Raw genomic sequence first — 13,040 nt, forward strand, 5'->3', positions numbered from 1 at the left:
AATTTTAAGTAATTCAAAAAATTGTTCAGTATTCAGATGTAATATTTTTCTAAAAAATATTTCCTTTTGGTGGTTTTTTCTCTTTGTCCCTTGTGTCATTCTAAAGTATTTTGTGTTATTTTTGAAGTATTTTGAAGGTAACATGAGATTATTGTCAGCTTTATATGGAGCCTGAAGCTAGGAAAGCACTTTGTATTTATTGTATTGAATTAAGAGTCCTATTTTTGTAACAATGTTTTTATGGAATTTGGTTGTTTATCATTGTCTAACTCATGAGTTCCCTTTAAAGCCAACAATGACCCACACTGTCAGGGACTTTATTCTAGGTTCCTGCCCAAAGGTCTGCAGAGGGGCCTAGTGCTTATAACCTCTGTTTTTCTCCCAGTCCTGGAGCGATGCATTTACCTGTTTCTTCTTTGCACTGAGACACTGAATGGGGGCTCACACCTAATGCTGCATGTCCCCCTTTTACTGTCTGATGCTTTTGAAACACTGCTTAGTGTTTACTTGGTGGACTGTACTCCCTGAAATGAACCACATACAAGAGATGCAATGTAGGACACGTGTTCTGTGTAGGGCTCTGAGTTTCCTGTGGTGCAGAGAACAGTTGATCAAGGGCCAAGGTAGACCTTCAGAGAAGAGGGAGTGCTGACATAATAACACCTGAAAAAAACAAGCACATAAAAGCATATTTAGTTTTAAAAGGAAAAGCATATAACTAAAAGTAATGATCCCATTAAATACACTATTTTATTTGTTTATGTTAAAAATTACTTACTGGTTAGGAAATAACTAGGTATAGATATAGTAGAATCGGTCAATTTCAATGAGTTATTTTAACAGTTGTTCATATCTTGTGTTTTACATCATTGATTAGGATGATGTTTTCATTTTTTTCTTTCCTAGTGTGTCTACTTCTCTCAACTTTAACTGAAACATTTTATGTTACTGATTTTATTGTATACTGGAGGAACACTAGATGGAAAGTTAATTAGTGATCATCAGAATTTTAGTTTGGTAGGAGATGATAGTCGGAATTGATGTCAGGAAGTTTGTAACCTAGTTTTTTCTTCATTATTTGATGTAGCTTGCAAAATGCCAGAGCAGTAATTTTTAATATAACAACTTGTCTCCTTTTAAAATATGCCTTCTTGAAGAGGATGATGGAGGTAAGTAGAAAATAGTTTAATGTAGTGACTTGTTTTTCTCCAATTGATCTGTTTTAAACCCAACAGCCCAACAGCTCTTTTGTCCAAATTGTCTAATGGCCCTTCTAAACTTTTCCTGCTGTGATTCCATGGGGCATTCTTATTCTGGGGCATTCACCTTCCCTGTCGTAGGCAAGCAGTCAGTTGTAAGAGTGAGAATGTAGATAATGTAGTAAAAACTGTGCATAGAGTCTACTGTTTAAAAAAAATAGGTATGAATTGTAGTGTTTGATAATGTGATTATTAACAGTGATAAACTGTTTCCAGTGTACTTGACTGTGATTGGTGCAAGGATGTCACAGCTAAAATCACTGTTTGCAGCATCTGGTCCCTTTCAGTTTTGACTTAAAGAGCTCAATGACTTTTTTTCTTTTTGAAGAAGAAAGACTTGTGGTTCCATCTTAAAAAATTGACAACTTGGTTTTTCTTTTTTTTTTTTCCCTTTTGGCTCTTCTCCACACTGGTTTCTAATCCACATGTCCAGCTAATTCAGATTCATGGTGCTGCCTTTCTCGGGAAACTCACTTTTGTTTTTCCATGATCCATTTTGTGAAACGGGCTTTTCTCCACCTTCACCTATTGATGTAGAAATGGACCTTCTGCTATGTGAGTCTGAGTGCAGAGGCTGCGGTGAAGCCTCAAGGGCTGTGGATTCCTGGGAATCTTTGGCTCCCAGCCTGTTCCCTGCAGCCTGTCTACATTGCCTCCACAGTGGAGCCTGACTGTCTGAAGTCTGTAGAATGTTTCCTGGAAGGACAAGGCTGGAAGGGAAGTTAGGAAGCAATGTGCTTGCTCCAGAAGTTTGTGGCAGAAATAGTAATAAGAAGAAAACTTTTTACTTACCTTGTTTTCTCTTTCTCTCTACTCTCTTCATTTTCCTTTACTTATTTGATACAACCCACCTCCCTGCCACGGTGGTTCTTTATTCTGGAGCCCCGTGGCATTTTATTCATATCTCTATCATGTGGATTATTTAGATATGTAATTTTTCTGTCTCTACATATCTGTCTTCTGTGTAGACTCCCGACATTTCAAGACCTTTGGACACATAGTATATACTTAAATATTTAAGTGAATAAATGAAGATCTTGTGTTGAAAAAGATAAAAATAAATAAAATATCTACTCAGCATATGAATGCAAGTATCTGATAGAATGCTGTGTGCTGAAACAGCTTGAGGATGATTTTAGGGGCTCACTACCAAGCTTCAAAAGTTATTCGATAGATTTACACAAAGAGAGAATTAACTTTAGTTTTGAATGTGTGGAGAACAGGGTCAAGATGTCTAGGTGTGAACAGAGACTTGATCATTCTTGGTGTGTCTTTGGAAAATCAAGGCTCTTATCTTCCTTTAAAAATGTGAATGATCAAGAGAGTGAATGGAGGACTGATATTAGAAAGGCAGTTCTGGTCACAAAAAATCCTGGAGGAAAATATGGAAAGAGAGCTGTTAGAAACATGACAAGCTTTTTGTGTAGAAATCTTAAAATATCTGTTTACATGCTGGCTGAAAGAATGGTAACCCACCTTGGCTCCAAAAAAAAGATCTGAGCAGCTTATGAATATGTGAGGTGTACAAAAGGATTACAAAGGAAAACAGATTAAACTGAAAGGAATTTAGTATGGGGCAATAAAATGAGGCTGGGGTGAACTAGCATGCTGAAGTGTATTTCAGAAGGACTTGCAGTTTTTAAAGGTAGTTGAAATTTATGCCTTGGGTTTAAGGTAGAAGGGAAGTGGAAAGAAGTCTGTATCACGCCTTGTGTGTCTGTGAAATGAAAAGCAACAGTCGCAGAAGGACAACTTTGCTGTCCTCTCGTATCCAAAAGAAGGGTTTCTACTGGTTCTTCATAAAGGAGATTCTGTGGGATGAAATGCAAATAACAGCATCCTCACCCTATTTCCAGGTTTTTCCCAATGCTTTAACACATGTTCACTTGAGGTAAAGCAGAGATTCTGTAAGGGGCTAGGGGATGTTTGATGGCATTCATCTCTCAAGGAATAAAATGCTCTAGAACAGATCAACTGTGTCTTCTGGAAATGATTCTCCATGTTAAGTTTTTTTTTAATCAGCCTGCATTTCCCCCTTATATATGCAAGGTAACGCCCGTGTGTGGACAACCTTTGTTGGCAATGACGGGCAGATCCAGACTATTAAATAATCAAATATGCAGAATAGTGTTGACTCCTTTTAGGAAAATTACATGTTTAACCCCATCTTCATTTGTGGAAGGACAGGGTATACCAGAAGTAAGGACATCTACCATTTGTTAGGCCACTAATCATAAGTCATGCTATTTAAATGAAATTTAATGAATTCTCTTTCAATTAAATTGACTAGATTTGAATCAAATTGATGTATAGAATTAAAGAAGCGTAATTTAGTTATTTTATATAAGTGCATTTCTCACTAAAACGTAAAAGTTTTTAGAGACTTCTTAGTTCATTTTTCAGAAGGCATGTTTTGTATACTTAAAGGGGTGATTTGATTTACTTTCCCTTCCTACCAGAATGTCATGTCCCGCTTATTTTTCTTGCTGTCCCCTCTACAAATGTAAAACTCATCCACATGTGTTTTGTTTTATAAGTCATAGGCTTATTTGTGTTGATAGAGAGATCATTTCTAGAACATATTTGGAATTGTTGGGGGTCCAGAACTGTTTGTGAGGTAACTTTAAAAACATGGAACATTTGAAGTTTTGTCAGGAAGGTTCTTTCTCCTACTTTGCTTCACAGTAATGTTTTTTTGGTTATTTATTTATTTATTTATTTATTTATTTATTTATTTAGGGCTGTGTTGGGTCTTCGTTTCTGTGTGAGGGCTTTCTCTAGTTATGGCGAGCGGGGGCCACTCTTCATCGTGACGCGTGGGCCTCTCACTGTCGCGGCCTCTCTTGTTGCGGAGCACAGGCTCCAGACGCGCAAGCTCAGTAGTTGTGGCTCACGGGCCTAGTTGCTCCGTGGCATGTGGGATCTTCCCAGACCAGGGCTCGAACCCATATCCCCTGCATTGGCAGGCAGATTCTCAACCACTGTGCCACCAGGGAAGCCCCACAGTAATGTTTTAAAACCAGTCTAGTTTCTTAATCCTTAGGGCGGGTGAGTGGAGGAGTTGGCAGTTAAGATGTGCCCTTGAGAGCTTCCCTGGGTCACTCCGAAAGCAGCCATCCTGTTGATGAAGGGGGCTGTCTGGACTGTCTGCGGACGCGGGGCTGAGGAGGAGGGGCTCCCGAAAGCTCCAGGCCCTGCAGGGAGGATGTCGGGGCGAGGGCCCGGGGATTCGCACGAGGGGTCGTCGCTCTGAGGATTCTGGAGCCCAGTGGGCTTCTTACCTGCCTGCCCACGGGCTCCCGACTCGGCCGGTGCTCAGAGGCAGCTCACTGGGTGCAGCCCAGGCCTGTGGCTTCCCTCTACGGGCAGCGCTTTTTGCGATTTTTCATGCTTCTCTTTACTGTTTCTCTTTCCCTTCCTTCTTTTTTCTCTTTCTTACTTTTATTCTCTCCTATTTTCTTTCTCCTTGACATTTATTTTTCTTTCTTCTCTTGATTATTCTCATTCATTTTCCCCTTGCTTTATAGTTATTCTATACATTCCTTTCACCTTAACATCTTGACCCTCTAGAACTCCTGTACTACAGCTTATGATTTTGAAGAGAATATTTTGGCCTATAAATTTCTCCTAGATGTCATAACACACTGATTCAAGGAAGTAAGTGCAGTGAAAGAGGTGAGGGTGGGAGAATGAACTCAATTCAGGTAGCCATTGAATTAGATAGAGAGAAACTCAAAGTTTAGGTGTAGGTGATCAAAAAATTGCAATATTGATAAGTCTTTCTAGTTCATTGTTCTGGTGAGGTGTACACATTCTTTTTACCATCAGAGCCAGAGGTTTGCTTTTTTGGGCAGGTCACGAGGTCTAGGGCTATAGAGAAAAGCTGGGAAACCCTGCGTGCATCTCTAAGGGAACGAACTATTCGTGACCACCCCAGGAGACCCTGTGGGCTCTTCCTGCACCATCTACATAGAAAGACAGGAAGAGAAAATGTTCTCGTCTGTACAAAGCCCCAGGACCTTGTCTCAAGTCTCTTGTGTTTGGGAGGATTTGGAGGTGACTAAAACCAGCAGAAAACAAAAGGCATTCAAGAGTCTGGATTTGCTTTAATATTAACTGTCCTCACTTTGATGTTAAAGCTCTTTCTTCAAAACTGGCCAACTCTGGTGTTGTGTTCAGAGTAGAAATTTGTCAGTGTAAGAGACAAGCGTTTCGATTAACTTAGTGAAATGCAGTATTTGGGAAAAGGCCTGCATTGTTAATATTCTGTTGCCACAGTGACACGTGTTGGTGAGTGATTACGTCATGCTGTTCTCAGTGATTTTGTTCTGAAAGATGCTCTCTGAGCTCAGGTGCAGGCCTCGTGATGGCCCAGTGCCCACTGTCCTGGGGCTGCTGCTTCGCTTCCATGCTTTCTTCATTCTTTGATCTCTCCTTTCATCCCCTCCCACAACTACTCAACACATATTTTAAACATCTGTGGTGCACCGGGCACTGTTGTGGATGCTGGGGATTCATTAAGGAAGAATCTACGAAGTCTCTCTTCACAGCATTTGACTTAGTCAAGGGGAGAGCGAAGTCGGCAAACAAGTGAATTCTGCAGGCTTTCCTTAGAGAATCCGCACTGTGGAGAGAGGGAGGGAACAGGGTGCTCCCGGGAGCGGGTGGGGGCGGGGTCATGGGGTGCTACCGGGAGCGGGTGGGGGCGGGGGCGGACATTCTCCCCCTGCCCCATTGGACATCCTGTGGCCAGAGCGGGACTGGCGTGTTACAGGGCGGCAGGAAGGCCAGTGTGGCCGGAGCCCTGTGAGCGGGTGTGGAGCCAGAGAGGTAGGGGTGTGGGCAGGTGGAAGGAGGTCCGTGGACCCAGGTGGAGACGGTGCTTTAATCCAAGTGAAATGAGAACTTTCAATTTAGTTTAGCAATATGTTGTACGATTTAAACCACGACTGCCTTTTATTTTTTGTATGCATTGTCACATACATGTCACATACTAAAATGCTGCTGAATTGGGAAGGTCTGAGGTATCCCCCAGAGCGACAGCTGTGTGCTGTCAGGTGTCTGGTCTGCATGCCAGTCGGGGGCAGGGAGCAGCGTGAAGGTCAGGAGACAGACTCATCTTTGTCTCGCCACCAGCCACTGTGTCGGGGCCTCTGTTCCTCACTGCAGATGCCCAGGATGGGGAAGGGGAGTCGTTCTCAGACTCCCATGCACAGAGAGCTGGGGGTTCCTGGAAGCTCTCTTAGGTTCTTATGTAACTCCCGTGCAAGCTTCACTTAGAGGAAAGTATCCCCTAGCTTAAAAAAACAAAAGAAAACATGGCCTTGGTTACCCCTTAGGTTTTCCAGCATGAAGAATTTTCAGTCCCGTAGGTTCTCAAATGACAATTACTCAGTGCCTCTTGGTGAGTGCTCATTACCTCTCACTGAGAGTGGAAGGTCAGTTGTCAGTCAGGTAAGGCATCCAAGATCCCACCCTTCCAGACTGGGGAGTTGGCTTCTGTCACTGTACAGACTTAAGTGAATAATACGAAGAGTGAATGCCTTGACAGATACTTCATGGCACAAAGTAGAAACTAGCAATTGAGACAAATAATCATGACTGATGTGTAAAGAAGGGCGTAGAGATAATCTAATTTAAAAAATACCTAATGACATGAGTGTGTCATTTTGTGTGTTACATGTACTCAAAAGCAGTCATGTCCTCATAACACGGAGGTATAACCTGGGTGTTTGGGTGCTTATTATGGTTGAAGGTATATTACAGTTCATTTCATTCTGTGAACAGAGAAATGGGAAAATTTGCCCTTTAACATATTGCCTGTCTTCTTCCTTTTCAACCCAGAGTCTCAATCTGCTGTTTTAGAAACTCCGAAAAAATGTTCAGATGCTGCTCAGCAGGTAAGATTTAATTAGGATGTCAGCTCCCTTTCCTCTCTTGTTTGCCTCTGCTTTATCTTCCCATCTGCCCAGCCAGCTAGGTGGCCATGTTTCTCAGCCTGCAGGGGACTCCAGTCAGGTGGGAGGGGGTTTTCTTCCATTCAGACTTTGTGAAGGAAATCAGCCTGGAAGTGGCACTGGGCACAAACTCCTCAGCATCCATGTTGTTCCATGTCCTGCCGGAGAGCTGGGCCCACAAGTGCTGGCTCCAGCAGGAAACAGCGGCTGCTCAGGTGTTGTATAGATATGGGCCTGGTTGCACTAAGAGTCACGTGGATATGATTTTTTGTAAGGTATGCCAGGGCTTTTCTAAAACCAAATAATATTCTTAAGTTGCTTTGGTGGATGAAACATTAGTTAGTGTCTGTTTAATTTCCACAGAAACTTTCTTATTCTGTTACTAAAGAAGCCACATTTTATGCCTTTTTTTCTTGCACCAAAATGCACTTTCTGTAAAAATTGGAAACACTTATATGAAGTAATAATTGTGGTTAGCAATTGCTTTCTTGGTTATAAAACCATTTTTAAAATTTATTTATACATTCTCCCAACTCTACCTTTGAAAATAACTTAGTGTTAGAAATTACCACCAAGAAGTGTATTTTCTGGAGTGGGGTCTGAGTAGAAAATGAGACGGCTGCTTCCTGAGTTTCAGGCCCAGGTCAGTTTCTGGTCAGTTTGTGACAACATACTCAGGCTATCTGGGACATAGTGTTCTTCTCTGTAAAATCAAAGAATCTGATGATTTTTGAAAACTTTTCCAAGTATAAAATGACTTCCCTTTTTAAAAGAAGCAGCCCTGCATCATACATGAAAATTTACTCCTCCTGGAGGATAAATAAGGATATAAATTGGTTGAGAACTTCATTTTATAAATTATCTGGTGCTTTTCAGAAATATAGCTATTCTGGTCACTTTCATAAGAGTAAAGATGCTCTTAAGGGTAATGTCATAAAACAGGTTTTCCCATCTTTTTTTTTTCTTTTCTTTTTTTTTAAGAGCAGAGACTTCTATCAGGCTGGGGCTGTTGAAGAGCCCTGGTGGACTGAGCTGGTAGTTCATTAACTGTCATGATTAGCCAGTAGTGAATACAATGAAGAAAAATGAAAAGAGGTTAAGAGAAATAAAGTGAGAAATAATTAAGAAAAACAGTGCCCTCAAAATATCTTCTCATTATTTTTGCAACACTTTTTTTGGCATGACTAAGTTGTGATCTGGGATAATATGTTAGATCTTTCTAGTTCTTATTTCCAGGGCGTATATTACTGAATTCTCTGTTATACTGATAACACCAAAGAAAACCTGGACAAAAAGTATTCTATACTATCAACGGTGACCAAACACCAACAACATTGCTTTGTGTATTAAGATTCCAGCTGGAATAATTCAAGGTAGATATTCATGTGTGTAAAATTATAGTGATTTTCTATGTTTCATGAGCTCTGAACCAATAATAAGCAGAAAACCTGATGAACTGGGTGATTTTAAAACACCTGATGTTACAGCTTGGAAACTCACGGGGGAAATAGATTGATTTAAATTTCACAGCTTCTCATTTCCTTGTTGCCAGTAAAGTGTCTAGAAGCTAGAAAATATAATAAATTAATTGGGTGGTAAGATTGTTGGGAAGCAGTTGAAGCCTAGCCCTCAGTAATGACATCATGGACTCTTGGAATCGGTGACTCGTTATCATAAGTTTACTTAGGGACTGGTTCGTTTCTGAGATGATGTGTGTCGCTTTCATAAGAGCCTAAAGTAACCACCATAAAAGCGATTCAGGAAACTAGAGTTAATTACCTATGTACTGTGCACCTGTTCTTTTACTGCATTATCTTATGCGATTCTTATAATAACCCTTTAAAGTAACTATTATAATTCATATTTAACTGATAAGAAAATGATGTTTATAGGAGTTAACTTGCTTCAGATCAAAAATTGATAAAGGATAAGAGCCATGGTATGAACATAGATAGGTCTGTTCGACTTTATACCTCCTGTTCTCTCCACTATGACAAAAATTAGACTTTTGCACGTGTAATCAAACTGCAGCTGTTTAATACCATCTCATGCCAAAATCGTCAAATGGATGAGGTGAGAAGTTTATTTTAAGTTATTCTATTGTATTTATACCATTTATAAGAGACTGATGTCAAGATATGTTTTAGAGGCATAGATTGAAACTGATTAGATCACAGACACGTGTTTAACTTTGTGCTAAATTGTGTCGATTTTACTAACTTTAGTGCTTCACTGCTCTTTAAAAAAAAAACGTACAGTTCTGTTTTTTACACAGAGTGCCTTGCTTCTTAGTTACTAGAGGGCAGTCTGTCTGTCTGTGAGCTGCCCCTGCAGAGGAAGTGGGGGGCTTCCGGCGGGTTTGCTGTGTGACTGATGAAAGTGATGCACACAGAGAGTGGGGCCCTCCGCAGAGGTGAAGCACACCCTGCACTCTCGGTTTTATTTAGGTGTGCGTCCAGGCACCTGTTCTCTCCATCCAAGCATGCTGGAATTTACGGAATTGGTTTTGTCTTTTGCTCTCTCCCTGTAATTAATAATTCTGAGAGCTCCATATCCCTAGACAAAACATATGATTCCTAAAGCCTTTTCTCAGCTGGAAGGAGTGGAAGGTGCGGGGATCCTCTGCATCTGTGGAGGGAGACGTGTGGCCACCCCTGAGTGTTGTCACCCATGGTCTCGTGGGATCAGGAAATTGTAAAACAAAACGGCTTTCTTTAGACCTCACTTACTGATTAATTTCAAATAATATGCTCTGAAATCTGCTGTATCTAAAGAGTTATTTCATAAAATGAAACAGAACTGTCTCAATTCTGTTTTTTATTCTTTGGCATTTGAAATACTATTTAAACTGTAAATCCGTTTGCATTCTTCAATATATAAATAGCCAAATATCAATTCCATTCTCTAGAAACATTTACTCCTACGTTAAAGATTAATATATGGTAGCTAAACTGGTTACCACCCAGTTTTAAACTTATTTTTAAATTATATAAATAATTTTAAATTAATAATAATTAATAATTTTGAAATTGTATATAAAATGTGTGCTTCAAAGTATTTTCCTAAAACTCTCAACATCTTTCTGATGTAAATGGACTAGTTGAAAGGTAAATAGAATAGAATTTGATCTTTGAAAACTCTAGCTTTGGGTAGGAATTGGTACATCAAAGCAATTGAAAGTTGGGTCTTCCTACACATTACGGTATGGATTAATTGAGAACAACCACATCTATTACAAAGTGTTGGATAATGAAAAGAAATTAACCAGGATCAACACTTTCTTACCACATATGCTTTATGCAACCAAATTCTCAAAGGTCAGAAAAATGTGTATGATTTGAGGTGAGTGACAAAATCCTATCTCAGTCCAGTTTTAACCTCCTTCGAAATTGGCTTAATTCTCTTCCCCCAGGATCCTGCTCTGATCAGTCCTCCCCGGTCCTCTCAGTGCCTAATTGGGTTACAAACTTAATTGAGGAATTGAGTATTCTTTTCTATTGGTTCTCCTTGTAGAGTATCTTTTCTAAAGCTCTTCATACAGTGACCACTCACTACAATTTATTGTTTGTTTCAGAAACATGTTTATTTAGGAGCAAATCATGGAATGTGTATGAACGAGGTGGGGTGGCCTGGTTGATGGCACTTGAGGGTTACCCACCTGTGTCTTGGCAGAGGCATGTTCAGAAAGTAAAACAGAATTGGTCAGATCAAAAGAAAGGTGTGGGGAACGTAGTTCTGAAGGAATAGTGATGGAGACACAGAAACAAGGCACTTGAATTGCATGAGAACATATTAGACATATCAAAGGTTGGGGGAAAATCGTATGTTCCTACTGAACTCTAAGGCAAAAAGTGACATGCATTCACATGTTAATTATAAACCCAGCACACAACAATTTCCAAGATGAGTGACCAACTAAAATATAGACCAGAGAGAGGCAGCTTCAAGATGGCAGAGGAGTGAGACATGGAGATTGCCTTCTTCTCCACAAATACATCAGAAATATATCTACATGTGGAACAACTCCACAGAACACCTACTGAATGCTGGCAGGAGACTGCAGACCCCCCAAAAGGCAAGGAACTCCCCACTTACCTGGGTAGGGCAAAAGAAAAAAGGAAAAACAGAAACAAAAGAATAGGGACGGGACCTGCACCAGTGGGAGGGAGCTGTGAAGTAGGAAAAGTTTCCACACACTAGGAAGCCCCTTCACTGGCGGAGACGGGGGGTGGCAGGGGGGAAGCTTCGGAGCCACAGAGGAGAGCACAGCAACAGGGGTGCAGAGGGCAAAGTGGAGAGATTCCCTCACAGAGGATAGGTGCTGACGAGCACTCACCAGCCCGAGAGGCTTGTCTGCTCACCTGCCGTGCGAGGTGGTGGCTGGGAGCTGAGGCTCCGGCTTCAGAGGTAAGATCCCAGGGAGAGGACTGGGGTTGGCTGCGTGAACACAGCTTGAATGGGGTTAGTGTGCCACAGCTAGCTGGGAGGGAGTCTGGGAAAAAGTTGGGACCTGCCTAAGAGGCAAGAGACCATTATTTCAGGGTGCACCAGGAGAGGGGATTCAGAGCACCACCTAAACGAGCTCTAGAGACGGGCGTGAGAGATGAGCATGAGACACTAAGGTTGCTGCTGCAGCCACCAAGGAGCCAGTGTGCAAGCACAGGTCACTCTCCACACCTCCCTTCCCGGGAGCCTATGCAGTCCACCACTGCCAGGATCCCGTGATCCAGGGACAGCTTCCCTGGGAGAACACATGGCACGCTGCAGGCTGGTGCAACGTCACACTGACCTCTGCCACCGTGGGCTCATCCCGCATTCTGTACCTCTCCCTCCCCCTGTTCAGAGTGAGTCAGGGCTCACTAATCAGCTGCTAGTTTAACCTTGTCCTGTCTGAGTGAAGAACAGATGCCTTCAGGCGACCTACAAGCAGAGATGGGGCCAAATCCAAAGCTGAACCCCAGGAGCTATGTGAACAAAGAAGAGAAAGGGAAATCTCTCCCAGCAGCCTCAGGAGCAGTGCATTAAATATCCACAATCAACTTGATGTACCCTGCATCTGTGGAATACCTGAATAGCCAACAAATTATCCCAAAATTGAGGCAGTGGACTTCGGGAGCAAAGATATATATTTTTTTTTCCTTTTTCTCTTTTTGTGAGTGTGTATGTGTATGCTTCTTTGTGTGATTTTGTATGTATAGCTTTGCTTTTAATGTATGTCCTAGGGTTCTGTCTGTCCTTTTTTTTTAGTATAGTTTTTAGCACTTGTTATCATTGGTGGATTTGTTTTCTGGTTTAGTTGCTCTCTTCTTTCTTTCTTTTTTTATTACTTTTTAATTTTTTATACTTATTTTTTATTTTAATAACTTTATTTTATTTATGTATTTTCTTTTTACTCTTATTGTCTCCCTTTTCTTCTGTGCTGTGTGGCTGACAGGGTCTTGGTGCTCCAGCCGAGTATCAGGCCTGTGCCTCTGAGGTGGGAGAGCCGAATTCAGGACACTGGTCCACCAGAGACATCCTGGTTCCACGTAATATCGAAAGATGAAAAATCTCCCAGAGATCTCCATCTCAATGCTAAGACCCAGCTCCACTCAAGGACCAGCAAGCTACAGTGCTGGACACCCTATGGCAAACAACTAGCAAAACAGGAACACAACCCCACCCACTAGTGGAGAGACTGCCTGAAATCATAATAAGTTCACAGACACTCCGAAACACACCACCAGATATGGTCCTGCCCACGAAAAAGAAAAGATCCAGCCTTATCCTCCAGAACACAGGCAATAGTCCCCTGCAGCAGGAAGCCTACACAACCCACTGAAAC

At 41.5% G+C, this 13,040-nt stretch overlaps 1 protein-coding gene across 1 annotated transcript in view; it reads left to right on the forward strand.

Annotated features, from left to right (window-relative positions):
- The window catches only part of FMN2 (formin 2), a gene marked incomplete at both ends in the record, with an annotated part of 267,482 nt that overhangs the window by 56,324 nt on the left and 198,118 nt on the right, over window positions 1-13,040 (forward strand). Inside the window, one exon of the mRNA XM_079711279.1 lies at window positions 7,104-7,159. Coding sequence (XP_079567405.1) covers window positions 7,104-7,159 — 56 coding nt within the window. The remainder of the gene's footprint in view (window positions 1-7,103; window positions 7,160-13,040) is intronic.

This window comes from Hyperoodon ampullatus, assembly GCF_949752795.1.
Source record: "Hyperoodon ampullatus genome assembly, chromosome: 1".
NCBI lineage: Eukaryota > Metazoa > Chordata > Mammalia > Artiodactyla > Ziphiidae > Hyperoodon > Hyperoodon ampullatus.